Raw genomic sequence first — 26,806 nt, forward strand, 5'->3', positions numbered from 1 at the left:
CCGGGGGGATGGGAGTGGATCTGGATGGAGGATCCCTGGACCCACAAGTGGGAGCAGGTCCGTGTCCCCCATGAGGAGGCAGAGAAACGCCGTCAGCTTGGGCTGAAGCCTCGTCCTTCGTATTGGGGCGAGATCAAGGCCAAGGAGTGGAGAAGGAAGCTCCGGGAAGAAAGGGAAGCTGTAGCCCGAGAGCTAGAAAGGAAAAAACAATGGCATATAATCGAATTGAGGAAGCTGGGGGGTTACCCGGTCCCTGGGGAGTCGAAGGAGGAGACGGGTCGTCCTGGGGTGAGTGGAGCGGGGATGAAGAGACTTTACCGCTGATATCTCTGGACGAAGAACTGGACCATAGGCAAGGGACTGTGCCGTTATTAACAGGACCTTGGAACCCAGAGATGACAAACCCTTTTATAAATGGTTTATGGACCCCGTTAAAGCCGAGCAATATGTTGCAAGAATCTTTGAACCCCTTTTTAGGGGTGAACCCTGTTGGAGTTGATGTTGCAATAAATACTGAACCATTTGATTTACCTCCACCGACTCGTCCTTTATTTGAAGAACAGACAGCCCCGAAAACTGAACCCTCACAATCTATCAGAGGCAACCCAATGGTACATAACAACAACAACGGCAACAACCAAGAAGATGACATGGGACATGCACTAACAACTAGCGTGTCTGGAGGCCAAAATATACAGTTCAAGATCCCAGTGTTCTTGGAGGTCAACTTATCTAAAGTAAGACAAAGACAGGAACAGGCAATACCTTTAATCAACCTTTAAAAATAAAAAATAAGCAGTGAGCTTTTGATAATAAATCATCTTCTTCAAGGCTGTGCATCAAATTCTTATGGGTAGTTTGAAGTTGTGTTTCTTCTGCAGCACTTACTGTTTTTATTTTGTGGGTTTTTTCCCCTGTTATATATTTACTGCTATATATTTACTGCATTTCATCAAGAAGAGGTGGTAAGAATACACAGAGGAATTATACCAAAAAGATCTGGATATCCCGGACAAGCCAGATACTGTGGTTGCAGACCTTGAGCCAGATATCACCTGTATCTACCCTATGTTTTCATTCGACCTCCTGTTACCAGCTCTATCTTGTAAGTAGGAATGACCGACATTGCATTCTGCAATCGTCCTGTTTTGACACGGAGGTCTCTGTGTCTTGCTCTGGTAAATCATGTACTGTACGTACTTCTTTAGTTGTGTTTTTACCTTAGGGAAATATTTCTGGGAACAAGAGAAGACAGTTAAGGTGCCTCTGACTATTTCAAAGCCTGTGAAATGCTACAGCATTTGAGGTTAACCTTAAAACACTTCAGACACTTTGCAGGCCGTTACAAGTCCCTCTTGCAAACTTTGCTCCTTTCTCTTCGCTGTCTAAAGTTGCAGATTCTTCATCACAGGATTCTTCTTCAAAAGAAACTATCATCCTTGCCTCATTCTGTATAGTTACTCAGTATGTTTCCATCTTCTCTTTAGTTTAACCTGCTCAGAAACACATTTCTCTGTTCAGTAACACATTACATTTCAATCTAGCTTCAGGCCTGATTATGGGATTGCGACTGTTGGGTCACCCTGGCAGATGATGACCATCCTGAGTGTGTCCCTTTTGGTTCTGCTGGACCTCTCAGCAGCTTTCGATACCATCAACCACAGTATCTTGCTGGGCCGTCTTTTTGGGATGAGACTTGCAGGCACTGTCTTACAGTGGCTCCACTTATTTTTCTACAAGTATTGACTGTTTCTGTTACTAATTTCTTCCATTTAAAGAGTAATGTACGAGATTGTTAACAAGATATTTGTAAAGTATGGCTTTTAAATCGATGTTTTTCCCCCCAAAAGAAATTAATTTAAAATATCCAAAATGGCCCAATACAATCTATCAAGGATCCCTCCCCAACAATGTGCTCAAATACGAAATAACATTATTCTGAAGAAGTGGATGATAATCCATAACAGCTCACACTGAAGTACATCATTACTCTTAAAGCTATCACAATAATTGTGCTTGTGTGTTTGTTTTTATTTTTGTTGTTGCTTAAACAAACAACCTCTCTGAAAATTATTAGTCCCTCGTTATGTCAATGCTATTGTTGTTATGATGGTGTGTGTGTGTGTGTGTGTGTGTGTGTGTGTGTGTGTGTGTGAGAGAGAGAGAGAGAGAGAGAGAGAGAGAGAGAGAGAGAGAGAGAGAGAGAGAGAATTTAGCCCTTTCCCGTCCTGGTCACAAGAAAAAGCCATCTCCTTATGCTTTTTGTGGTGGAAGAAAGCTCTAGTTGGCATTCATTCAAAATAAAACTGCCTCCATTTTCTTGCAGCACACGAGGTATGGAGTTCTGGCACATTCTGCCTTTCTTGTTTACCATTCAGGAAATCAACCAGAACCCGAAGCTCTTGCCCAATATCACCTTGGGCTACAACATCTATGAGAGCGGCTTCAGTCCAAGAATGGCTTCAGAAGCTTTGGTCGATCTGCTGAGTGAAGAGCAGCAGCATGTTCCAAACTACAGGTGCGGAAGGCAGAAAAATGGCCTTTTGGTGGTTCTGGAAGGGGCCAGCTCTGAAATCTCGACGCAGATTTCAATTGTGTTGGACATCTACAAAATCCCACAGGTAATGAAAGGGGTGGAGGATGTTCAATTTCCACTGTTCAATTTCTCCAGAGAAGTCTAGACTGCCATACTGGTGGGCATCACCATATAAGGCTACAGACGGACGACCATTATTAAAATAACGGGCTTTGTTTTTCTTAGTGTTTAATATACACATTTCATTCCCCCCTCCATCATCTTTGCATGGCATTTATATGGCTTTTATATATTTTGTGGGTCAAATGCTATAGAAATAAGAAATGTATTTTAGGCTGAAAAAAATAATCATCCAACCCACTTCTGAAAAGTAAGAAGATGAATTATTTTACAGTAGCTAAGAGCTTGTGAACAGTAGAATTAGAAATAATATTAGATTAGTCTTATATAACTTTTGTCCTTAAACAGCAGTCTCTCTCTTTCTTTCCTGACCAGCTCAGTTATGGCTTTCTTAGTCAAATTCCTAACGATAGACATCAGTTCCCTTTTTACTACCGGGCCGTCCCGAACCAAGAAGCCCCTTACCTGGCGATGGTCAAACTGCTCTTGTACTTTAAGTGGACGTGGATCGGCCTTCTGGCTCCCGACAATGACAACGGACAAAGATTCTTGAGGACTTTTCCATCGGTGGCCACAAGGAATGGCATTTACATCGCTTTTTCAGACATGACCCCTACTGTCAATTTTTATGGAAGACGCGATTTCAACTTGCTGTCCAGTCTTTTGGAGACCAAAGCCACTGTATTTGTTTGTCAAGTCGACTCTCAGGCCATGATCGCCCTGGGGGTCTACCTGCGACTCGTGGAAATCATGAAAAAATCGACGGCGGGAAAAGTTTTGGTTGCAACCACTCTGCAAGACCTGAGCGTGAGAATGTTGTACACGATCGTTGACATACAGCACAGCCATGTCTCTCTGTCCTTCTCAACTGGCGCAAGCAAAAGGACAGGGTATGACGATTTTGATGAGTTTTTCCTTGACGTTGAGTGGTTTGGCGAGGCGGCTTTTCACTGCTTATATTCCAGACATCGGTTGTCTGTGAAAGTATGGACGAGGTGACTGGAAAAAGAGACCTGGGAGGATTTGCCCCAGGATATGATGGAGAGGATCGTGTCTCAAGACAGCTACAGCATGTACAAGGCCATCCAGGCTGTGGCACAAACCTTGCATACGGCGCACCTCTTCCGATCAAATTGGAGGAAGGAGAAGGGTGGGGACAAGCTGGCCCCTCTCAGGATCCAGCCATGGCAGGTATTTCTTTTCTTTCATGGATGGTTCCAGGGGGAAAAAATCACTGTCAGCTATTTACATCTAGATTAGGGAAGACCCTGTAAGTAGCAGAGCTGCTATGCTGGATCAGATGATTCACTTATCCGTTATGTAATTTCAAATGGCTGGACTATACAGTGGTGCCCCGCTTTACGATTACATCGTTAAACGACGAAATCGCTTCATGATGATTTTTTTGTGATCGCTATTGCGATAGCAAAACGATATTTCAAAGGGCGATTTTCGTTTGACGATGAACGGTTCCCTGCTTCAGGACCCGTTTCTTCGCATTATGACGATCTAAAAACAGCTGATAGTCGGGTTTCAAAATGGCCACCCACTGTGCAAAATGATTCCCAGCTGTTTTTAGGACGGATTTTTCGCTTAACAGGGATCGGAAAATGGCCGCCCTATGGAGGATCTTTGCTGGACACTGAGGTATTTCGCCCATTGGAATGCATTGAACTGGTTTTCAATGGGTTTTTTTCTCTCGCTTGACAACGATTTTGCTCTACAGCGATTTTGCTGGAATGGATTATCCTCGTCAAGCGAGGCACCACTGTATTGGAAAATGTGCCTGTGGCGAAATGGTGTGTTTGTGTGTGTGTGCACTGCTGATTATGTTGCAGAGTTTTGCATTTTGCCATTAAATTCCTCTAGTGGCACAGCAGAAGTGTAGAGAGTCACAAAGCAGAATACTGTAGCTTCAAGTTGCCCAGAGGTCGTCCACCTTTTTTTTTCTCATTAACTGGCGCTTATAGATTCAGTAACTCACTCGGAGAAATCAGTAGGAGAAAGAACAGTTTCATAACTTACAAATGAACCAGTCAAACTGACAAAACATGACTGCAGAGGTGGGATTGACCCGGTTCGCACCGGTTCCACAGAGGTGGTTGTTATTTTTTATTTTAGTTCGGAGATCCGGTTACTGGCCTGAGATGAATGAAGCCGGAGGAGCCAGGTGACCAGCGATGAGCGGGGGAGGGAGGGGGGCTATGTGTTTTTTTTCAAGTTAAAGATAACTAAGGCTGTTGCTCTGACAATTTGAGGAGACAAATGGCAGGCAGATTGTTTACTCAAAAACAGGAAGACAGCTATCAGTTTTTTAACACTAGTAAGATTTACCATCAGGCCAGGGTTGAAGAAAGCAGATCAACATATCAAAGGGGAATTGAAACTATCCAGGCTGGGGGCTGGAGGGACTGCAGGAGGAGGAGGGACTAAAGCATACTAATCAAGGATTTGTGACCAGCATCTTCAAGAGGACTGTGTTGAGATAGGTTTAAGTTTCAAGCTTTCATTTTTGAGATTATTCAAGTAAGTAAGTATAATACATAAAAGGCAAACTATGTTTAAGTATAAAGCTGGCTTTTTATTAACTATTTCCCTGCCTTAGCTGTTTGCCATGCAGTCTTGACTCTGGCAGGCAAAGACTTTTGTGGTAGGCTTTTTTAACATGCAAACTGCTGTGGAGAAATGGAGGGAGGGAAATGAAATGGGATTGCTTTTTAAAATTTTTATCATGTAAAATATATTTTCAAAATTATTTCAACAGGATTCCCTTTAGAACCTTTTAGCATTTATGTATTATTGCATCTTTATGCTGCCTTATAGTGGGATGTAAAAAAAAATATTTATCATTGTGTCAGGGTTTGTGAACCACTGGAGACACTCTGCAGGGAGAAAGATGGGTTAAAAATAAATACAAACAAACAAACAACCCAAGGCTCCAGGGTTTTAAAAAAACTGATACTTCTATTTTTTGAAAGAAATAAATACCTGAACTTTGGAGAAAAAAGGTCAGAAGCCTGTTGGTGATTAATTAGTTATTTAGATTTTCAGGGAGGGAACATGCCACTTTTTCCATTGGTATGCAGAAATCTAGTATTTAGGATCTATGGAAAAACTAATGGGGAACCAGGCTCTATCAGGTATTATATTTTATTATTATGATAAAAAATTTAAAAGTGGCTAAGGGCATCTATTTGCAAAGGCTTTCACGACTGGGATCTGATGGTTGTTGTGGGTTTTTCGGGAAGAGCAACCTTCAGAACATGGCCAAAGAGCCCGAAAAACTCACAACAACCAATTAAGGGAATAACCTTTCAACTTTTTTCGAATTGGCAGTTAGATGCAGGGAATCCATACAAAGCCTGTGGTTTCTACTTAGGGTGACCCCAGGAATGAGCAATCTCCAACATGGCCTGGCCTCAACAGCCCTGCCCATCTGTTGCAAACTCAAGCTTGTGGTTTCCTTAGGGAGTAGGTCTATCTTGCATTTAGCCTTCCTCTTTTCCTGCTGCCTTCCACCTTTCCAAATATTATGGTCTTTTTCAATCTATGCCTGCCTTCTCATGATGTGCCCGAAGTAGGACAGCCTCAGGTTTGTTTGTTTGTGGTTTTTTTTCTTTTTGCCTCTGGAGATAATTTAGGCTTAATTGGATCGAGAACCCACTTACTCATCTTTTTTGGCAGTCCAGGGTATCTGCCATACGATCTGATCAGGCCAAGGGTGTCTGCAAAGATGATCGTAATTTTGTTAATTGGGACAGTCCTCTTTGTGTCAGCAAGCTGTTTTAAGCTTCTGTTGTTGTTACATGCTATCAACATTGCCCCTTTGTGCTGTCCTCAACAGCCCTGCACAGCTGCTGCAAACTCAACCCTGTGGGTTCTCTGATGGTGTCAATCCATCTCACATTTGGTTTTCCTCTTTTCCTGTTGCCTCCAGCTTTTCTGCAGAACCTGGAATGGGGAGGGATTAAATGATTGTGACGTTGTTCAGAGACCAGTTCCAAATCCCAGGGTGGCAGCCCTCTCTTGCTTGTGCTACAGAAAAAGCTTTGTTACTGTTGCTTTGTGGTAAGAACTTTTTCTTCAGAAGGGGTCAGAGAATTTGAGAGTTATTCTCAAGTTCATCTTTGCTTTACATGTGTGTTATGTGTCATTCAAGATGACCCTAATGGGCCTTTCAAGGCAAGTGAGATATTTAAAGATATTTGAGATATCTAAGGAGTGGCTTTACGTTTTACCAGTTCCACGCCCTCAGTGAGTTTCCACGCCTGAATGGGAATTCGAATGCAGGACTCTGGAGTCCCAGTCTGTCCCTCTCTGAATTGCATTACTTAATGTTAAGGGTTGTTGTGAAAGGCAGGATGTTATTATTTGCAAGCATATAAGCATGTCCTATTTTGTCTCTGTGAAAAATTTGATTTCTCTTGAAAAATTTCTCTGGAGAGAATTCTACTTCACTGTCATCATTAATACTACCAGCCTACAATTTCGTTACAAATGTGGTAGCTTTGGGGCATGAAATAGGAGCAGTCTAGAGGTAGCTTCCAGTAAACATTTATGGAAACAAGTCATTGATAATGTTAAACTGCAGTTAAGAGAACAAAAGCCAGAGGAACTTCGACAACCACATTGTTGGTGAATTGGGGGGTGGGGGGAGGAAGTGTCTGGCAGCCTACTGCTGAGTCAACATGTTTTTACATCCCTGTCTTGTTCCTTTTCAATCTGTATATTTCCATAACTAGATAGTGCTGTAGTAGATAATAATGTACTGATGAAGGTATGTGAAATCATTCAGGGCCACCCAAAGACAATTTGTGAAGTAGTGTTAATGACACATGAAGCAGAAAATCCCGCAAGCACCTCTCCCCAATCCTGTCAGTAAAAATACAACAAGTAACCCTAAGTTACTAATAATTTCCTGCCATTTCATGACATGAGGTAGTTGTCACACTCTGCATAACTACAGGCTTGACCCTGAGGCAGTGGTTGCTGAGGTCTCCAGGCTTAAAAGGAAGGTCCTTTCAAATTCCAGATGCAGGGAAGGGGGATCAGGAGACAGGAGTCTAGTTGTCTCTTTGCTCCCAGAGGCATCTGATGGGGCCACTGAGAGATCCAGGATGCTGGACTGAGATGGGTCCTTGGCCTAATCCAGCAGGGCTCCTCTTAGGTTCTTATGCGGTTTTACTATTTTCCCATGTGTGCAGATATGGGGAGAAAAATGTGTCTAATTTTCTATATTTTAGACACAGACTGGGTTTTAGCAAATTAAAGTTTTGTGTAGCACAACAGCAGTTTAAGGAAACTTATGAGAAGCATAATTCTCTTGAATAATTTAAATATAATATCTATATACAGCAGGGGTGAGCAACGTCTGTTGCCCCTGATCTCAATTTTTGCCGCAAAGTCTGTAAGTTGCAAAGTCCACCTCCTCCTTCTTCCCAAAGTGGCTAGAATTCTAATTCTGGTTTTCAAAAAGAGTTATTTTTTTTGTGTGTGTGTGTGTGCGCGCGCATGCTCAGTAATGCCAAAGGGCCCTGTAGATATTTTGTAAGTTAAATCCCTACACCTGGAAGAGCAGTTGTTCACATTCTTTTCACCAGGAATCTTCTGAAGTTTTAAATTTCTGGTCAAATTCCTTTGTGTGTTGCAGTAGAAGTACAGAGATCCACAGAGCAGATGTGACAGGGTTCGTCACTAGGGTATGACAGTTCCTTGATTTTTGATATGGGGGGAAATGGAGAGGTCGAGTTCTTTGGAATAGAAATTTGATTAACAGCTTTAATGGATTTGTCAGCAACAACTTCTGCAGGTGTGCAAAGGTGGCCTCCAGTTAACAACAAACTGAGCTATCAGTCATTTCAGGAGCAGGAAAGGGGAGGGAAGCAATTTTTACTGGTGAGCTATAGGGCGAAATTGGAGGTAAAGGAAAGATGTGTCAGTTCTCTGTCAAACTTGGTCATAAGCACTCACTGTGAGGTGTGTGTGTGTTTGTGTGTGCGTTTTTGGCACAAGCCCATGATGAGGGTAACAGTAGTGGTATGCCCAAAGAGATACAGTACAGTTATCCAGATGTCTTAATCATGTGAGAGGTAGTTGTGATAATAGGCAGTAGGGAGACCACTATGGAAGAAACCCTCATCAGATCCCACAGTCCTGGGCATTTATTTATTTATTTATTTATTTATTTATTTATTTATTTATTTATTTATTTATTTATTTATTTATTTATTTATTTATTTATTTATTTGTTTGTTTGTTTGTTTATTTGTTTGTTTATTTATTTATTTATTTATTTATTTATTTGTTTGTTTGTTTATTTATTTATTTATTTATTTATTTATTTATTTATTTATCAATCAATCATTAGGACATAGAACCGGTTGTTAATTTATTTGAATCCCACCACTGCATGACTGCTTTTATCAACAGATTAGAGCAGACCCAGTGATTGCTTCCAACAGACAAAAGATGAGGGGAAAAGAGACACAGAGGAAAGATTTCTCTTTGAATCCAGAGGCAGGGAAGGAACGATTCATTAGTGCTGCATAGATTGACAGTCACCCCAGCCCAGAAAGGTCCCTCCCAGCCAAACCTACTAAAGGCAGCATGCGAGGTTGCAAAAATGTCAAGAGTTTATGTACAGTTCAACAATCTGTTGTCCAGATTTCTTTCAGAAACAGTGCTATAATATCCTAAAACGGTTATGTCAGTTCACTTCAGCATCCATGGCAACATCCATTACCAGTGTTTGACTTGGACCCAAGGGGTTGACATTTAGAAGATGCAAAAAAACCTGCTAGGTGGTAGGAAGAGGGCCTGCAGGCTGTAAGTGCGTACAGTATATCCCTTCCACCAGCAGCCTCCTCCCCAGGCAACAGGAAACACAAAACAGGTGGGCCCATAGCTGATAGGATGGTCACGCCCTCAAAGTCAGATGTCCCTCCTCATTTCTCCATCATCTCCCCAAGTACAGTGCTGCCTCACTTAACGATTGCCCCGCACTACGATGAATCTGCTTTACGACGATCCGCCGTATGGAGGATCTTCGCTGGACGGTGAGTTTTTACCCCATTGGAGCACATTGAATGGGCTTCAATGCGTTTCAATGGGGTTTTTATTTTTGCTTTACGATGTTTTCGCTTAACAGCGATTTCCTGGAACGGATTATCGCCGTTAAGCGAGGCACCACTGTATACTAATCTCACATGTCCCAAGCTTAACCAATCGGAATGTGAAGCCTCCGACACCAGGTTGCTAGGGATGGCTCTGCATTCATGCACTGGCTTCCCTGCAGGGAGTGGTTTGGGGCTTCACACAAGCCACCATGATCCTTTCTTTAGCCTGAGGCAGGCAGCAGGACATAATGTGTTTTCCATTGGTGAGGACCACTGGCCCCTGATAGTGATCTTGGTATGGTGGCCATTCTATCATAATAAGAATCTTAGAACGGCACAGCTAGAAGGGATCCTATAGATCATCAAGTCTAGCCCCTCCCAAGGAAGCAGAGTGGGGGAATCAAACTCCCAACCTCTGGCTCCGCAGCCAGAGGCCTAAACCACCGAGAGATCCAGCAGTTCTTTATGGTTTGCTTGTCACATACATACCGATCACTAGGGGATTCCATACAGCACAATGTGGAAAAGTTAATCTTTGGCACTGCAACTCCCAAAGCCAGTCTACTAGTTTTTCATGTTTCAGTTTTGTGTGTTTTAAACTGTTCTAATTTTATATTTTAAAACTGCCTTATAGATCTCTGTCATCTGCCCTGAGATCTTGTGATACAGGTCGGCCCTATGTAAGAGCTAGTCTGCTACTCTGGGCAGAAGCACAGTCATAAACAATAATGATAAGGATTTAAAAAATGGTAAAAATTAATGGCAGGCTACATCCAATTAGGGGCAAACTATTGAAAGACTTGGGAAAACAAGTATTTTAAATACATTAAATAAATTAAATAGTCCCAAAGAATAATGTTATGTGCTGTCATGCAGTTAGACTTGCAGATTGAACCAGTGTTTCCATTGGCCAGTCACAATCCAAAGCATGTTAAATACAAGATACATAGGGGAGGAGAGGTCCATTTTCACTACTTCAGGGAGCACCTCTTCCAAACATGGGCTAAGAATTTTGTCATGTGTGGCCCCGTGAAACAACAACAATCACTAGAGAATTGAGCTTCAGATGGACAGGACTAAGATGGACACAAGGATTTCCTGTTTATTGAACGTTCTGGCTTATTATTCTAGCTTCACCCCTTCCTGAGAAACTCCTGGCTTTACAATATTTCCATGAATGGAATTTACCTGGACGAGAACAGAGATTTGGCAGCTGACTTTCATATTGTGAACTGGGTCATGTTTCCTAACAAGTCCACTGCTGGAATAGACGTCGGACACATAGAGAGACAGGACTCCTCCGAGATCAGAGTCACCACTGATGAGAACGCCATTGTGTGGTCCACGTGGTTTAATAAGGTGGGAAATGCTGGAAGTTCCCAGCCCTGCATCTTTCGTTATCTGGAGGTTGGGAATTAAGTGCCCCACTGTGTCTCATGTTAATAAAGCCAGCCTGGGTGGCCTTGGGCAAGCTGCACAATCCCAGAATTACCCCCAGAAGAAGGAGACGGTACACCTCTTCTGGTATTTTTTCCTTGGAAAACCCTGAAAACAGTCACCATGAATCAGAATTAATTTGATTGCACATGATTATTATTATTATTATTATGGAAGACTACTGGTTCAAACGCACTCGGCAGCTCATAAGCAGTAAATTATTACTCTTGGGTCTAAGTCAGCAGGATATATCTCCATTTCCTCTTTGAGAAACAGGATCCTGGATAAGAGGAGGTTGGGGGCACGCTGGGATGTAAAGCTAAGAGTAGGATTAGAGGCTCCCCCTTTAGGCCTTTCCTAATTCAAGAATTCATTTCCAACTGTACGAAAAAAAACACGTCCCAGCTAACCCATTTTCTCACACATTGTTTATGGTTAGACAGTGCCATTTTCTCGATGTACCCAAAGTTGCCAACTTGGGTCGGTCAAGCTGATTCGGGAAGGAGAGCCCATTTGTTGCTACGATTGTACCCGGTGTCCTGGAGGAACAATTTCCACTCAGGAAGGTAAGTGGAGCAAAGAACTGTACTTGGGGAAGAGGGAGGACACTCTCTCCCATGTGGTCTGGGTGTCAATACCCTGTCTCCTCAAAAATAAGACCTAACCTGAAAAGAAGCCCTAGCAGGATGTTTCAGGATGTTCGTAATATAAACCCTACCCCCAAAATAAGCCCCAGTCAAGTCAAACCCTGCCATCCACCCTTGTGCAGCAACCAGAAAATGACATGACTTTATTGGAATAAATGTAGATTGCTGTACATGATAAAAGCAATACATCCCCTGAAAATAAGCCCTAATGCATTTTGGAGCTAAAATTAATATAAGTTCCCGATACAGTGGTGCCTTGCTTAACGAGCGCACCGTTTAACAACGAATCCGCATAGCAACGTTTTTATTGCGATCGCTAATGCGATCGCATTGCAATGTTTAGATAGGCTAAACATCGCATTGCGATGATCAGTAAGCGTTTCGCTTACCGATCTTCGCATTGCAATGTTTAGAAAACAGCTGATCGGCGGTTCCAAAATCGCCGCTGGGTGCAGAAAATGGCCACCCACAGTGTTTTCGCACCCTGTCCTTGCTTACCGGGCAGCGAAAATGGCAGCCGGATGGGGGAATCTTCGGTTACCTGTGAGCTTTTCCCCAATAGGAACGCATTAAACGGAGTTTAATGTGTTCCTAAGGGTTTCCCCCCCGCATAGCGACGTTAATCCTGGAACGGATTAACGTCGCTATGCGGGGCACCACTGTATATGTTTCCCCATATGTTTCCCGCTCTATAAGACTAACTTCCCCCCCAAAAAAGTGGGGGGAAGTGTCTGCATCTTATGGAGCGAATACTGTAAAACAGCGCTCTCCAGGGCCCATTGGGGGGGATGGTGGGGGGAGCCTCGGAAGGGTCCGAGAGTGCCTTCCAGGACCCTTCGGAGGCTCCCTCCACCGCCCCCAGGGTCAGCAGGGGTGAAATCGCCAGCTTCCAGGACCCTTCTGAGGCTTTCCTGGAAGCCGGCGATTTCGCCCCTGCTGGCCCCGGGGCGTGGGTGGAGGGAGCCTCCAAAGGGTCCTGGAAGGCACTCTCAGATCCTTCTGAGGCTCCCCCTACCACCACCACCTCGGGCCCAGCGGGGCGAAATTGCCAGAATATTTTTTCCTGTTTTCCTCCCCTAAAAATGAGGTGCGTCTTATGGAGAGGTGTGTCTTATGGAGCGAAAAATACAGTATATATGTATGTATATGAATGGGAAGAACTCATATTTAAACCTTCCTTGTCACCTGTATTAGTTTGGTTCCAACAGGATAAAGGAGGCAGGATGTAGGATGCCTGCAGAGAATTTTATCTGGACTGTGGACACAATCTGTTTTAGGCCAATGTCATAGACTAGGAGTGCCTTTGGCATAGCCCTTCCCGTGGTCGGCTTCGTAGAGCCTCCCGGGAGGTTTACAGGGCTCAAACAGGTGTGATGTTGTGTGTCCTACTGCTGCCCCCTGCAAAGAATTGTGTAGGTATATACAAAGCCAGAGGCCAGAATTTCTCTAGGTACAGATTAGGTGTGAGAATTCTTCCCTGTAGCTCCCCCTTGTCCTCAGACCAAGAAGAATGAGGGATGTAGACCTTGTCTAGGGGGGTGGGGTAAAAATCTAATAAAAGTAAAAGTAAAGTAAGTAAAGTACTGTACGTGCTTCGGGTTTTTTCTTATGGGGAGATAAGGAAAGAGGAATCATGTTATGCTCCACCTGCATAACCCTAATAACAATTACTACTGTGCTGCTCTGAGTCAATTCCGATTTTTTCAGGGTTATTTACATAGACAGTACTCAGAAGTGGTTCCCCTTTCCCTTCTTCCTAGGGGCCACTCTGGGACTGTATAGCTTAGGCAAGGCTGCACAGACGAGCTATTCTCCGCCGAGGCATTGTGCAGAATCGGACTCTTCTCCTCTGGTAGCCAATTCGCTGACCTTTCCAGCTGGGTAGCTCTCTTGACTGTTGTTGGCGTGTGCTTCCAAGTGGCCTCCAACGTATGGCGACCCTATGAATGAGCAACCTCCAGAATGTCCCGTCTTCTGTCTACAGTCCTGCTCAGCTCATGTAAACTCAAGCCTGTGGCTTCCTTTAGGCAGCCAGTCCATCTCGTATTTGGGTTTCCTCTTTTCCTGCTGCCTTCCACCTTTCCCAGAAATACTGTCTTTCCCGGAGAATCCTGCCTTCTCATGATGTGCCCAGAGTAGGGTGGCGTCAGCTTCAACATTTTTTTGCTTCCTGCGATAGTTCAGGCTTGATTTGATCTAGGACCCACTTGTTTGTTTTTGTGGGGGTCCAGGACATCCACAAACCTTCTCCTCCAGCACCATATTTCAAATAAATCCTTTTTTCCCTTGTCAGCTTTCTTTACTGTCCAGCTGTCACATCCATACATGATGATCAAAAATACAGGAGTGTGGGTGGTCTTGATCTTGGTTTCCAGTGATGCATCCTTACACTTGATGATCTTTTCTAATTCCTCCACTGCTGCCCTTCTGAGTCTCAATCTTCTTCTGATTTCTTGGCTGAAGTCTCAATTGGGATTGATGATTCATCTAAGGTACACAAAAAAACAGTTTCTACTTCTTCAGTGTTAATGTTAAAGCCACGCAGTTCTTCTGTAGTCATGATTTTTGTCTTCTTGGCATTCAACTGTGGTCCTGCTTTGTCACTTTCACTAAAAGTCTTCTCAAGTCATCGCTGCTTTCTGCCGGTGAGATGGTGTTATCTGCAAATCTTAAATGATTGAGGTTTCATCCACTCCTCCTTTATCTGAATCTAATCCAGCCTTCTGTATGATATGTCCTGCGTACAGATTGAACCGATATGGGGATAAAATGATGTCCCTAAAACATCCTGTCCTGAACAGCCCTGCTCAGCTCTTGTATGCTTGGCTGACACATTTGCCTATAGGAAACCATTCTGTATGATGCGTTCTGCATCATACAGAACAGATAACAAATGCCCCCCTTTCCTGACACTTTTGCCTGTTGTAAAACCATTCTCTCTCTCTCTCTCTCTCTCCATATTCTGTCCTAACAATACAAGGGGTTGGAACTTGATGATCCATAGGGTCCCTTCTAGCTCTGCAGTTCTAAGATGATGATGATACCGGTTATGCATCCAAACAACCAAGTGCTGAGGCACACAGAAATCTTTCAGAATAGCCCATAGTTTGTCATGATCCACCCAGTCAAAAGCTTTGGTGTTGCCTATAAAGCACAGACTGATCTTCTGAAATTCTCCGATGCACTCTAGTACGTAGCCAGATATTTGCAATATGATCTTGGGTGCCTCTTCCTTTTCAGAATCTAGCTTGAACATCAGGCTCTTCTGACCACCTCCTCAAATTCCAGACCACATCTGACAGAACTTTTCTTCTTTGACTAGCAAAGACTCCCGTGTCACCAGAGGAATGATATTAAGACATATCCCATACAATTAAAAGATCCCATACCATTACTTTTTAAAAAGAGGGACATTATCTGAATCGCGGATTCCTAGTGTGGTGTAGTCATGGACAGAGTGACGGACTAGGACTTTGGTGAGCAGAGTTTGAATTCCCCCTCAGCCATGGAAGCTCACTGGGGGAGTGAAACTCATTAAACCACTCCTTAAGTATCTCACTTACCTTGAAAGCCCTATTTAGGGTCATTACTGTATATCGGTTCCGAAGTGACAGCACTTAACATTATCTAAATGAAACCATCTTAATTAATTATATGTTGTCAATTCAGCTCTGATTTATGGTGACTCTTTTCAGGGTTTTCTAGGTAGAGAATATGCAGAAGTAGTTCACCACTCCCTTCTGGGGGCATCCTGAGACTTTGCAGCTTGCCCAAGGTCACACAGGCTGGCTCTTCTCCCAGAAGTCACAACGGGGAAATCGAACTCCAAGCCCCTGGCTCTCCAGCCAGATGCCTAAGCCATGGAGCTCTCCAGCCAACTATCTTAATCAAAACCACCACGAAAATAGAAGGCTTTTTAGATCTGGATGTTTCCTGAACTTGAACGGATGAAGAGCCCTATTGGTTCAAGTCAGAGGAAGGCCTGTTGAGTTCAGTGAACAGCCGGATGCCTGCCTTTCTGGGAAACCTCAATTGAGGGCAGGAAACTCAGTCCTTTGGCAAGACTGGGCCAGGGCTCCCAGTATATATATATACTATATAGTCACGAAACACAAAACGTTACAGTATATACAGTATATACAGTGTGTGTGTATGTATGTATGTATGTATATATATAGAGTCACGAAATACAAAACGTTACAGTATATACAGTATATACAGTGTATATATATACAGTATATACTGTATATACTGTATATACTGTAACGTTTTGTGTTTCGTGACAATAAATGAAGTCACACACACACACACACACACACACACACACACACACACTTCTGAAAAAAATTAGATCTGCTTAAATTATTCTTTCCCTCTGGGATTAAAGCTTGTGTTATTTTTGCGGATCTAGTTCTCCTCTCGCCTTTAGCTGCATTTTCATTATATCTTTATAGGGTACTTTTTTTTCACCAGTTGATTTAGGGACTTCTTTTAAAGGCCAGAGAAAGACATAAAGAAGATTATAAATCAACCAAAAAAAAAGAGTTACCTTGTTTACCAAGTTCACTGACCCGAAGCACAGTTACACAACCAGATACTGGCCACTAGCTTGCAAAATTCAGGGACCACACATGGCATAGTCAAGGCAAGATCATTCACAAATACACTCCAGATCTGCCCCAACGTTTCTAAACATTTTATGAAATATTATACCTATGTCTAGGGGCATTCCAGATTCCAAATGGGATGTCAATAAGGGGTGTGACTCTGTGATGAGGTCCAGCAGTTATACAAGAGGCACCGTCAGCCCATCAGCCTGAGTTGTCTAAAATCAACCCCGAAATCTGGACATCTGGGTTCAAAGCTAAACTCAGGAGCATATCCATACTGAGAACCTTCAAGGCGAGTGGGATCCCATCCAGAACAATTTCCATCCTACTTCCCTAGGCTCCCTCCGTCAAGAATAAGATCCATCTTCCCATCTACCCAGTGTGATGCAGTGGTTAGAATACTGGGCAGGGACCTAAGAGATCCATCTTGAGCCATGAAATCCATTGGGTGCCCCTGAGCCAGTATGATCTACTTCATAGGGTTGCTGTGAGAAAAGGGGAAGAGAAGGGCAGAGATCTACTTGGCATTGAACTCACTGGAAGGAAAACAAACAGTTCAATGGAACTAATATATAAAATCTAGTAAAAACGCGAAGTTGCTCACACCAGACTGAAATCTGCTCACTTGAAGGGGAAAAGGAAACACTACTGCATGATGTACTTTGCCTTCTGTCCTGGTAGCTTGTTGTTGTTGTTGTTGTGTACCACCAAGTCACTTCTGACTTAATGGCCCCCCTTAATGTCTTGCCCTCAAATGCCCTCTTCAGCTCTTACGAATGCACGCCTGTGGCTTTTTTCAGGGAATCAACCCATCTCATATTTTGTCCTCCTCAATTCCTGCTGCCTTCAGCTTTTCCCAGCGTTATTATCTTGCCCAGAGAATCCTGCCTTCTCATGAGGTGCCCAAAGTCGGAGAACCTCAGCTTCAACATTTTTACCTCCAGAGATGGTTCAGGCTTGATTTGCTCTAGGACCCCACTTGTTTATCTTTCTGACAGTCCAGGGTATCCACAAAACGTAGTCTGTGGGTTTCTCGAGTGCCAACCACTCCAAGCCAAGGGCAAATTGGGAATTTATTCACTTTCTGCTTCTTGATGATCTGCACGGAAAACCAGGGCTTGGAAAATTTATTTTATTTCCATGACATATCCCAGTATCCCCTAACGAGCACAAGCACTGGCTGAAGTAACTAAGGGATTCTGAGAGGCATAGTCCAAAAAGTTCAAAACGTTGATAACCTTTCACCATATCAGCCTTGTCCAGACAGCTTGGGGGATTCTGGGATTTGTAGTACAAAAAAGGTAATGCCACAGACACACACACACCCCAGCTCTCTTGGCGACACAGACAGAGGCTATTAAAAGCCTAGCAAAGCACTTAACGCAAGACAAACTTCTGCTGTGATTATTTGATGCCTTAAAAAGGGCTGCGCAGAGTTGACAAAATCGCTTTACGTACTTTCTGTTGGACCCCTTCTGTTAATGGCAGGATTCGCATCTCCCGCTCTTTATTTAAAAAAAAAAACAGGAAAATTTCCTGAGCACCTCCTGCCCGATGCGATCCTCTCTTGCCAACCAATCGGAACAGCGATGCCGGCGAAAGCGATTTAAAAAACAACAACGATGCTGCAAGCCTGCTGGGAATTGTAGTCTCATCCGGGTGATCAAGAAGGATTCTGGGAGTTAAGAGCTCAAGAGGATTTTGAGCTGCAGGCGAAGAATAATCATCCTACCAGCGTTCCAATAAGTTGCGTTTTTGGGGAACAGAACACGCAGGGGAAACATGCTCCATTGCAAGTTTGCTGATGAGTGGATCGCCTCCCTCCTTCTTAGATCCCCCTTGCCTGCTGATTAATTAGTGATCAGGGCTTCCCCTCTGATTGGCTAGTCGGAGGAAACCGCTGCACTACTCGGGGACTATTCAAAGCTTGGGGGGAAAAAAGACGGAGGAGTTGTAGCGGCCAGGTTGGGAAAGGGTTGTGGATGGCGCTGGTGAGTTGTTGGATGGGGTTGCTGTTTCTTGTGCTGGCTGTGTGACCTTGGTTGCGCCGCTTTTGTTTTTATTCTGCTTAGTGTTGTGATGATTGAACTGGACACCTGTTCCGCCTATGGCTAAAACTCCCCAAATTCTCGAGCCAGTATAACCACTGGTCGTGTTAACTGCGGATTCTGGGGATTATTACCAAAAAAAGAGAGCAACTTTTCCAAGTTTTGGTTATGTTTGGGTTTTGTGTTGTTAGTAAGTCTCGCAGCATTTAATCTAGGCAAGTTATATCCTTAATCCTTGAACCTTTCTTCTCCAAAGGAAGCTAATGATCAAATCCAGTACAGTAGGATCCCCATATCTGCGGGGGTAGGGGTGGGTCGGTTCCAACCGAACCTTGTGCATGCCAGAAAACGTGGATGATAGTGAACACTACTGTATTAGGATAGCAAATGCTATACATACATAGCATGCTCTCTGCCTCCCTCTTGTAGCCAGTTTCAACTTGATTGTTAAAAATATATTTTTGGGGATTTTTCTTTTAGTATTTTTAATATTTTCAGACCATGGATAAATGAATCAGCAGATACTGATCCTGCGGATAAAGGGAACCACTGTATAAAGTCGGAAACATGCCCCATAGAGCTTCATAGGACTTTTCTCCTTTGCATCTGTACAGTCCTGCCCTTTGAGAGTCTCTACCTTTGAGCAAAACAAACTAAGGATCTTGTGGTATCTTGATGGCTGTCGCATTTTATTATGGTATAATCCAGCAATGGGCAACAGATGTTGCAGAACCACAAAACCCATTATTCCTCATCGCTGATGAGGCTAGCCTGGCCTGACTGAAGTTGTTTTTCAGTAACATCTGGAGGGCTCCACGTTTCACTTCCACCAGAATGTTATGCGATCATAAAACTGCGTGAATCTTTCATGAGGCGCTCATGGCACTTCTTGACACCGCTTCTCCTTAGGGTGGGGAGGATCCACCATGAGGGAGGCAGGAAACACCGATAATAATTTTTTTAAAAAAATCCTGACTACTCAAACTGCCTTTTCTGAGCAGTGTATCTATGGGAGCCACTGTTGCCTTGCTTGTGGTTACTTTGAGATAAGGTGGGTGGGATGTGTCAGTTTTTCACAGTTTCTCAGAGGTTCTTTGTGGGTCTGTGAGACTGCTTTACTGTTTTAAGTCTTCTGTTCTGGGTGAGGCATCCTTACACCAGTCTAAATCTTGGGGGGGGGCACTCCCACCTTACAGATGCTGTTTCATTTAGCTTACCTTGCATTCCGTGACGCACAAATATTTACTGTTAAGCTGAGTCTACAAGCCCGTATTTACGGTAAGCTGAGACATGAGAATTCTGAGTTCAAGGCCCAAATGTTGTGAAAGGACATGTACATAAGGACTATCGCACAAAGCAGTCTTTGCTGTTTGCCAGCTGTCATATGACCGATTGCACAATCTGTCAAGCAATGGCCAGCAACTTCAGTACATACTGCTGGCATGATTGCCCATTTCCACTCTACAGTTCCGATAGGATTGTTGTCTGGTAAACCTTCCAGTGATTCTACACATTCTACTGTGGAGCATTGTTGTTATCGCACCCACTTAAAGCAGTTGAGCAACTAACCCAGTTTGAAGGTGCTAATTTGAGGGTATAGATCTCTAAACTGCTTAGATCCTCTGTAGAAGACCACATTCTGAAGATTTAAGATTCACTGGGAAGACTCTGCCTGTAATACCCCATACTGTAGTGGGATTTCTACAGGGCCTTCTTGGTGGTAGTACCCCAGCTGGAACATCGTCTCTACAGACTTGTTAAACTGTGTGTAGAAAGCAACTAAAGACTGAGGAAGGGATAGCTGCTCCCCTCTAGGTGTTGAATTATGATCATGCTTTCCATCCATCAATATTTCTCAGATGTTGTCCAAATAGTGGTTTATTTTTCTGTTTAATTTATTCTCAAATTGTTGTTTTTTATATTGAGCCTTTGTTTCTGTTGTTTTCAAAATATTCTCCATTTTCACTGCCTTAAGTAATTTTTCCTCTTCTATTGATATAATCTTTTAGGCTTCTTTTTTCCTCTTCTTCCACCTGCTGTATTTGCTGTAATTCAAGGCCTCTGATTTTCCATGCGCTACATCACTTTTTGGATGTAGCGTGTGATACACGTTCATTAGTTTCTGTGTTTTTCAATTGAAAATAAGAAAAAGAAAATGAGAATCATAGAATAATGAAGTTGGAAGGGACCTATACGACCCTTGAGTCCAACCCTCCCTGCTCAGTGTAGGAATACAAATTAAAGGATATCTGCTAGGCGGGTGTCTAAGTTTCTCTTGAATACCTCCAGTGTTGGAGCGCTCACCACCTCTCGAGGTCATTGCTTCCACTGTCGTACTACTCTTAACAGAAAGTTTTTCCTGATATTCAACCGAAATCTGGCTTCCTTTAACTGGAGCCCATTGTTGCATGTCTTGCACGCTGGGATGACTGAGAACAGATCTTGCCCCTCCTTTGTATGACAGCTTTTCAAATGTCATCAATGTTTGGTCTGTTTGTTTGCTGTCCTTATCTTGTTTCTGTGTTTTCTTCAGTTTTTCAAAATTTTGTAATTTATGTATTTAATTGTGCGTGTTTGTGCATTTGTGAGCTATTATCTCTTGTATCTTTCCCTTTTCTTTTTAGCAACTCGTTGCCCACATGAGGGTAAAATCTGGGGAATGCATCAAAGTGAAAGGCAAGGTGGCACCTGAGGCCGAGAGGTTTGTATTGAGGGGGCAAACAGAGACTCAGCTCCAATGAGAAATGCCTTGCTGAGCGATTAGTTGATTAAGACAAAATAAAACCAGCAAATACAACATACCAGTCCCTCTAGCCTGTCAGGTTTCCGGGCCTCAGTCTTCTGAAAGAAAAGTCACATTACAGACTTGATAGCAGCTTTAAATCTCTCCATGAGTTTCAAAACTAGACTAAGCACATCTCACTGATGTACATCAGAGGTATAGTCTAAGACAGGGGTCCCCAACCCCCGGTCCATGGCCTGGTGCCAGTCTGTGGCCATGGCAAGACCAGGCCACGGAGACAGATCTCTTGTCGCCTCCCCCACAGACCCCACCCGCACGCAGGGCCCGCCCACCTGCATGCACGGGTGCCCCACCTATCTGTGGATGTGTGTGAGCATGCCCTGCGCATCTGTGCATGCGTGCGAGCATGCCCCGCACGTTCGTGCATGCTTGCAAGCGCACCCCGCCCATCCGCTCGAGTGCACCCCGCGCAAGTGCACCCCGCCCATCCACAAGCGCAGGGGGGTACCCCGGCCCCCCAACTGGTCTGCGGTTCAGAAAAGTTTGGGGACCACTGATCTAAGAGACCTCTAGTTGTCTGTAGATTGGCCTCGGAAACCTGATACAGTGGTGCCTTGCTTAACGATTGCCCCACATTATGACAAATCTGCTTTACGACAATCTTTTTGCGATCGCAAAACAATGGTCTAAATGGGGGAATTTCGCTTCGCGATGATTGGTTCCCTGCTTCGGGAACTGACTCTTCGCAAAACGATGTTTTTAGAACAGCTGATCGGCATTTCAAAATGGCCACCGGGTAATTAAAATGGCTCCCCGCTGTGTTTAGGGGCAGATTCCTCGCTATACAGGCAGCGAAAATGGCCGCTGTATGGAGGATCTTCGCTGGATGGTGAGTTTTTGCCCCATTGGAATGCATTGAATGGGTTTCAGTGCATTTCAATGGGGTTTTTATTTTCGCTTTACGATGTTTTTGCTTAACAGCGATTTTCCTGGAATGGATTATTGTCGTTAAGCAAGGCACCACTGTACTTTTCACCAACTACAAAATCCGTGCCCATGGGTCATACTGGCTAGGATCCCTGGAAGCTGTAGTCTGAAATACCTGGAAGGCAGCCGTCTGCCTTTCTGTGCCATAGAAGATGAGGCCGGCTCTCCAGCCAGTGGAGGAGTATGTGGGTGGGAAACGAGCCTCCCTGAGACTGAGGATTTAGAACAGGCAGGTGGACCTGAGGGGAGGCTCACACGTAGCCCTGTTCTGTCATGACCCGTTTCTCCTAGCTTTGCCCTCAACCTGGGCCAGGACGAGTCGAACCTGATCCTTCACTTCAACCCTCGATTTGATTTCCGTGGGGACATCCGGACCATCGTGTGCAACTCCAAGGCCGATGGAGATTGGGGCACGGAATTGCGAGAGTCAAGGTTCCCTTTCCAGCAGGGAGAAGAGACTAAGGTGAGTCAGAAGAGCTCCCCACCCCTCCGAGGAGACATCAAGGAAACTAGGCGCCTGGCGCAACACAGGGAAGGTGGAAAAGACCAGGCTGTTTGCTTGCCGGTGGCAGAACCTTAAATGGCTCACCCGAGTGGAGGTTGGCAACTTGGATTTCACAGAGGTCAATTTGAGTCCACTCTGAATTTTAGTCCGATTTACACCGGACCAATCCAAGGTACTGAAATGATCCATCAGGTGCAGCAGTGAGCCTAGGGCTCTGCCAGAATTGCTGCCCTGTTACCTGTCTCTGTCTCTCCCTCCCTCCTGTCAGCCTATCAAGAAAACAATGTAGGGTCGGTAAAGGTAAAGGTAAAGATTCCCCTTGAAAATTTGTCCAGTCATGTTCGACTCTAGGGAGCGGTGCTCATCCCCATTTCCAAGCCATAGAGCCAGCGTTTTGTCGGAGGACAATCTTCCGTGGTCACATGGCCAGTGCGACTTAGACACGGAACGCTGTTACCTTCCCACTGATGTGGTCCCTATTGATCTACTTGCATTTGCATGCTTTCAAACTGCTAGGTTGGCGGGAGCTGGGACAAGAGACGGGAGCTCACTCCGTCGTGTGGATTCGATTTTACGACTGCTTGGTCTTCTGACCCTGCAGCACAGGCTTCTGTAGTTTAGCCCACAGCACCACCACGTCCCTTAATGTAGGGTCAGTGGCTGTTTAATCTTTAAAAGAAGGGGCCCATTAAAAAAGCTTGGGAGTAACATCTTGTCTGGCTTTAAAAAAAAATCTACCTATTATTCCTGTTTTACTTTATTGTTGATTGTATTTTTATATGGTTTTAGCTGCTTGTAAACGGCCCAAAATGTTGCATATGCACTAATGGCACAATGTATATACATTGAATGAATGAATTCATTTTGGGTGGTGGAGAAGCCTGCACTATCTATTCTACATTTGGGGGGAAAACCCACTAATACATCAGAGGTCCCCAAATAAGCTAGCCATAAGGAATAAAACTCAAAACACATCGTGTCTTTCTTGGGAGTGTCTGTATTGTGTCTTCTCTCTTCCAGCTGTGTGTCTCTTTTGATGCCGAAGAAATAACAGTGGAGCTGTCCGAAGGGCAGGAACTCAGATTCCCCAATCGGTTGGGCCTGGAGGCTGTGGACTACTTCTCTGTTACTGGCGATCTTGATGTTAAGTCGATCAAGTTTAAGTGACCTTCCTTGGCATCATAGCTCTTGCTTCACATCTTAAAGGACAACTTACATGAGTAAAATGAGAACAGGATCCTCAGCCGATTGTGTCCTTCCAGTTTCTTTTTTTGTTTCAGCAGTTATATTAACTACAGTATAGCTTGATCATTTCTTGCCTGTTACGTTCCAAGATTTGTTTGCCCTCTGGATAACAAACCTCAAAGTTCCGACAACTGTGTAGAGTTCAGAACTTGGAAATGTTTTGGGATTTATTATTATTTTTTGAACTGCAGTTCCCAGGAATCTGGGAGTTGCTTTCTAAAAGTAACATTTCTATTCTTTAGTACAGGTTACAGTTGAGGTTTGGGCCATTGGGAACAGGCTGGTTGCTTAATACCAATTTGGGAAAAGTCTCAAGGACCACCTTTAAGCAGCGGATGAAGACAAGGGTATGAGACAAAGCTCAGAAAATTGGGCCGGGCTAGATGTAACTTTCACCGATTAAAGACATTCCTCTGCCCAAGCATTGCTCGGTTCTGTCCATAACTAGTACAGTGGTGCCTCACATAGCGAGGTTAATCCGTTCCGGATTAACCTTCGCTATGCTGAAGCATCGTTGAACGGGGCAGGGAATTCCATTGGAATGCATTAAACATGGTTTAATGCGTTCCAAATGGGCCTAATACTCACCGTTCAGCGATGCTTCTTAATGGCCGGCAGCCATTTTCACGTCCTCCCCTCGCTTAACGAGGGCCATTTGGGCCATTTCCGGGCTTCCGGCGGCCATTTTGGCCGCTGAACAGCTGATCGTCGGGGGTTCGTTTTGCGAAGATCGGTAAGTGAAACGCTTACCGATCTTCGCAAAGTGAATTTTGGCCTACCTAGAAAACGTTGAGCGATCGCATTAGCGATCCCAAAAAAGGGATCGCTATGCGATTTCGTCGTTGTACGGTGCGCTCGTTAAGCGAGGCACCAATGTAATGGGTAACCATTTCCTAGGCTGCAATATGGAGCTCAGTTGCATGCAATAATGTTATGGTCCTTAAATAGCCTCTTATTTGTGACTGTAAGTCAGCCTGTAGGTGGCATCCAATTCATAGGCCAGAAGTTCTCCATCTTGAGAGTGTGCTCTAAATTAAAGGAGTCAAGCTAGAGAGACGTATTAAAGGCAGTGGTCAGGTAGAGGGATATCAAAGTCATCTTATCTTATTGTGCTCCTCTCTGCCCCCTTACCAGAGGTAGAAAATTCTATAGGTGTGGCCACAAATTTTAGGGAAATCCTTCAAATTGGTAAGTGGGTTATTGTTTCTTCTATTGCTGTTAGCCGCCCAGAGTAGGGCTGTGTCACTGGAGGGGGTGAGATAAAAATGGAATGAATGAATCAAGTTTAAAACATAGAAATTTGAACATGTCTGTCAATGAATCAGGATAAATATGCTGAAAATGTAATTAGAGACATGATTATATTAATAAAATAACTTGGCCTCCATTTGTGTGGGTTTTTTTTAATTGTATATTTGCAGTACCTCCTTATTAGAAAACCCTCTTTATCCTCACAAATCACCACTAGTGACTAGTAACTCATTTCCAAGCAGTGAAATGAGGAACGTTCCTTTAAGAGATTGTAACTGACACTGACTACTTTGGGAAGCACAAACTATAATTATTTTAAAGTAACTTTCCATGCCCCCCCGTAACACCCCTGCAGTATATAGTTGTGTCATTTGCATTTGCTATTAAAGTGTGTGAGTGCACACGCGTGTGTGTATACACACACATACACATGCACATATTTGTTTCAATACTACATTGTATACACACACACATTTCAGCACTACATAATAACACAGAGGTATCTTCCCGTTTAAAAAGGAAGAAGGAAGCAGCCAAGCTTTCTTAAATTCAATCTTAAATTCACATTTTACCATCTTGGATTTATTGCATGTTTATGGGTTTTACTGTTTTTAAATTGTAATGCCGCCCAGAGTAGACTTTTGGTCTAGATGGGTGGGGTATAAATCTAATAAAATAAATAAATAAAATGCAATTTACCTCCATCCTTCCTTTATGCCAAGCTGTCACAAGATATAAAACTTGGAAAGCCTTGTTATCAGTTCACCTTTTCACCAAATGGGGAAGGAGGGTGGGTCACTTGGGGTGCTCTGATTAATGATGGGGTTGGTCCAGCTTTGGTGGAGGGGACGTCCTGCAGCTGCTCTCCCTGTTTTTCCACAGCACCTTGTAGATCACAGCTGCTGTGTCTCAAGGGGTTGTGGATCCTTGGCACTAGAGGGGTGGAGGGTTGTAGGGCACCAGCAGGTAAAACAAAGGTGTGGAATTGCAGCTACAGATAATGGCTGAAATCCAGCAATAAGTCCCAGTTACAGTAGTGCCTGATCCTCTGGAACTTGCAGAGAAAATGACTCACCCAATTCTCCCTGATTCAATGTGCCTACTCTAGTGGTGACCTTCCTACTGGATTTCAGCCATTCATTTACAGGAGAAGCTACAAAGACAAGTGGGGAGTCCTTCAAGGAATTGAGGTGGTGGAGGAGGAAGAAGAGGGAGAAGACACACAAGTGTGTGCTCCTTTCCTATTCCTCAGCGGATGCTGTCATGTTTGGGGATGGGGGGGGGGACGCAGCTTTATACATCGGGACTACAGTTCCCAGAATTCTTCCTGCAGAACAGGCTCCGGTTGCAGGGCTTGGTGGACCTCATTTTCCTGTTGCTGTTCTATGCAGTAGAGCACAAATCTCAGTTTTATTTCTCTTAAGGAATTGTTTGTTTATTGGAACATCCGTGCTATCATGGTTTAACAAAAAAGACTCCAAGAAGAGCAAATTAACCCAAAGAGGATAGTAGTCACTAGTGGCTTAAGTTTAGATTCTAGGAAGACGCCACATAAAAGGAAA

At 43.9% G+C, this 26,806-nt stretch overlaps 1 protein-coding gene across 1 annotated transcript; it reads left to right on the plus strand.

Moving 5' to 3' along the window:
• The first annotated feature begins 18,115 nt into the window (after positions 1 to 18,115).
• Positions 18,116 to 25,380, plus strand: LOC110070676 (galectin-1-like). Its single transcript, XM_020778382.3, has 4 exons — positions 18,116 to 18,456; positions 21,138 to 21,214; positions 22,535 to 22,706; positions 23,769 to 25,380. The coding sequence occupies exons 1-4, from the start codon at positions 18,448 to 18,450 to the stop codon at positions 23,913 to 23,915; spliced, it is 405 nt and encodes a 134-aa protein (XP_020634041.3). The 5' UTR covers positions 18,116 to 18,447; the 3' UTR covers positions 23,916 to 25,380.
• The last annotated feature ends 1,426 nt before the right edge of the window (positions 25,381 to 26,806 follow it).

This window comes from Pogona vitticeps, chromosome 2 (assembly GCF_051106095.1).
Source record: "Pogona vitticeps strain Pit_001003342236 chromosome 2, PviZW2.1, whole genome shotgun sequence".
Lineage (NCBI taxonomy): Eukaryota > Metazoa > Chordata > Lepidosauria > Squamata > Agamidae > Pogona > Pogona vitticeps.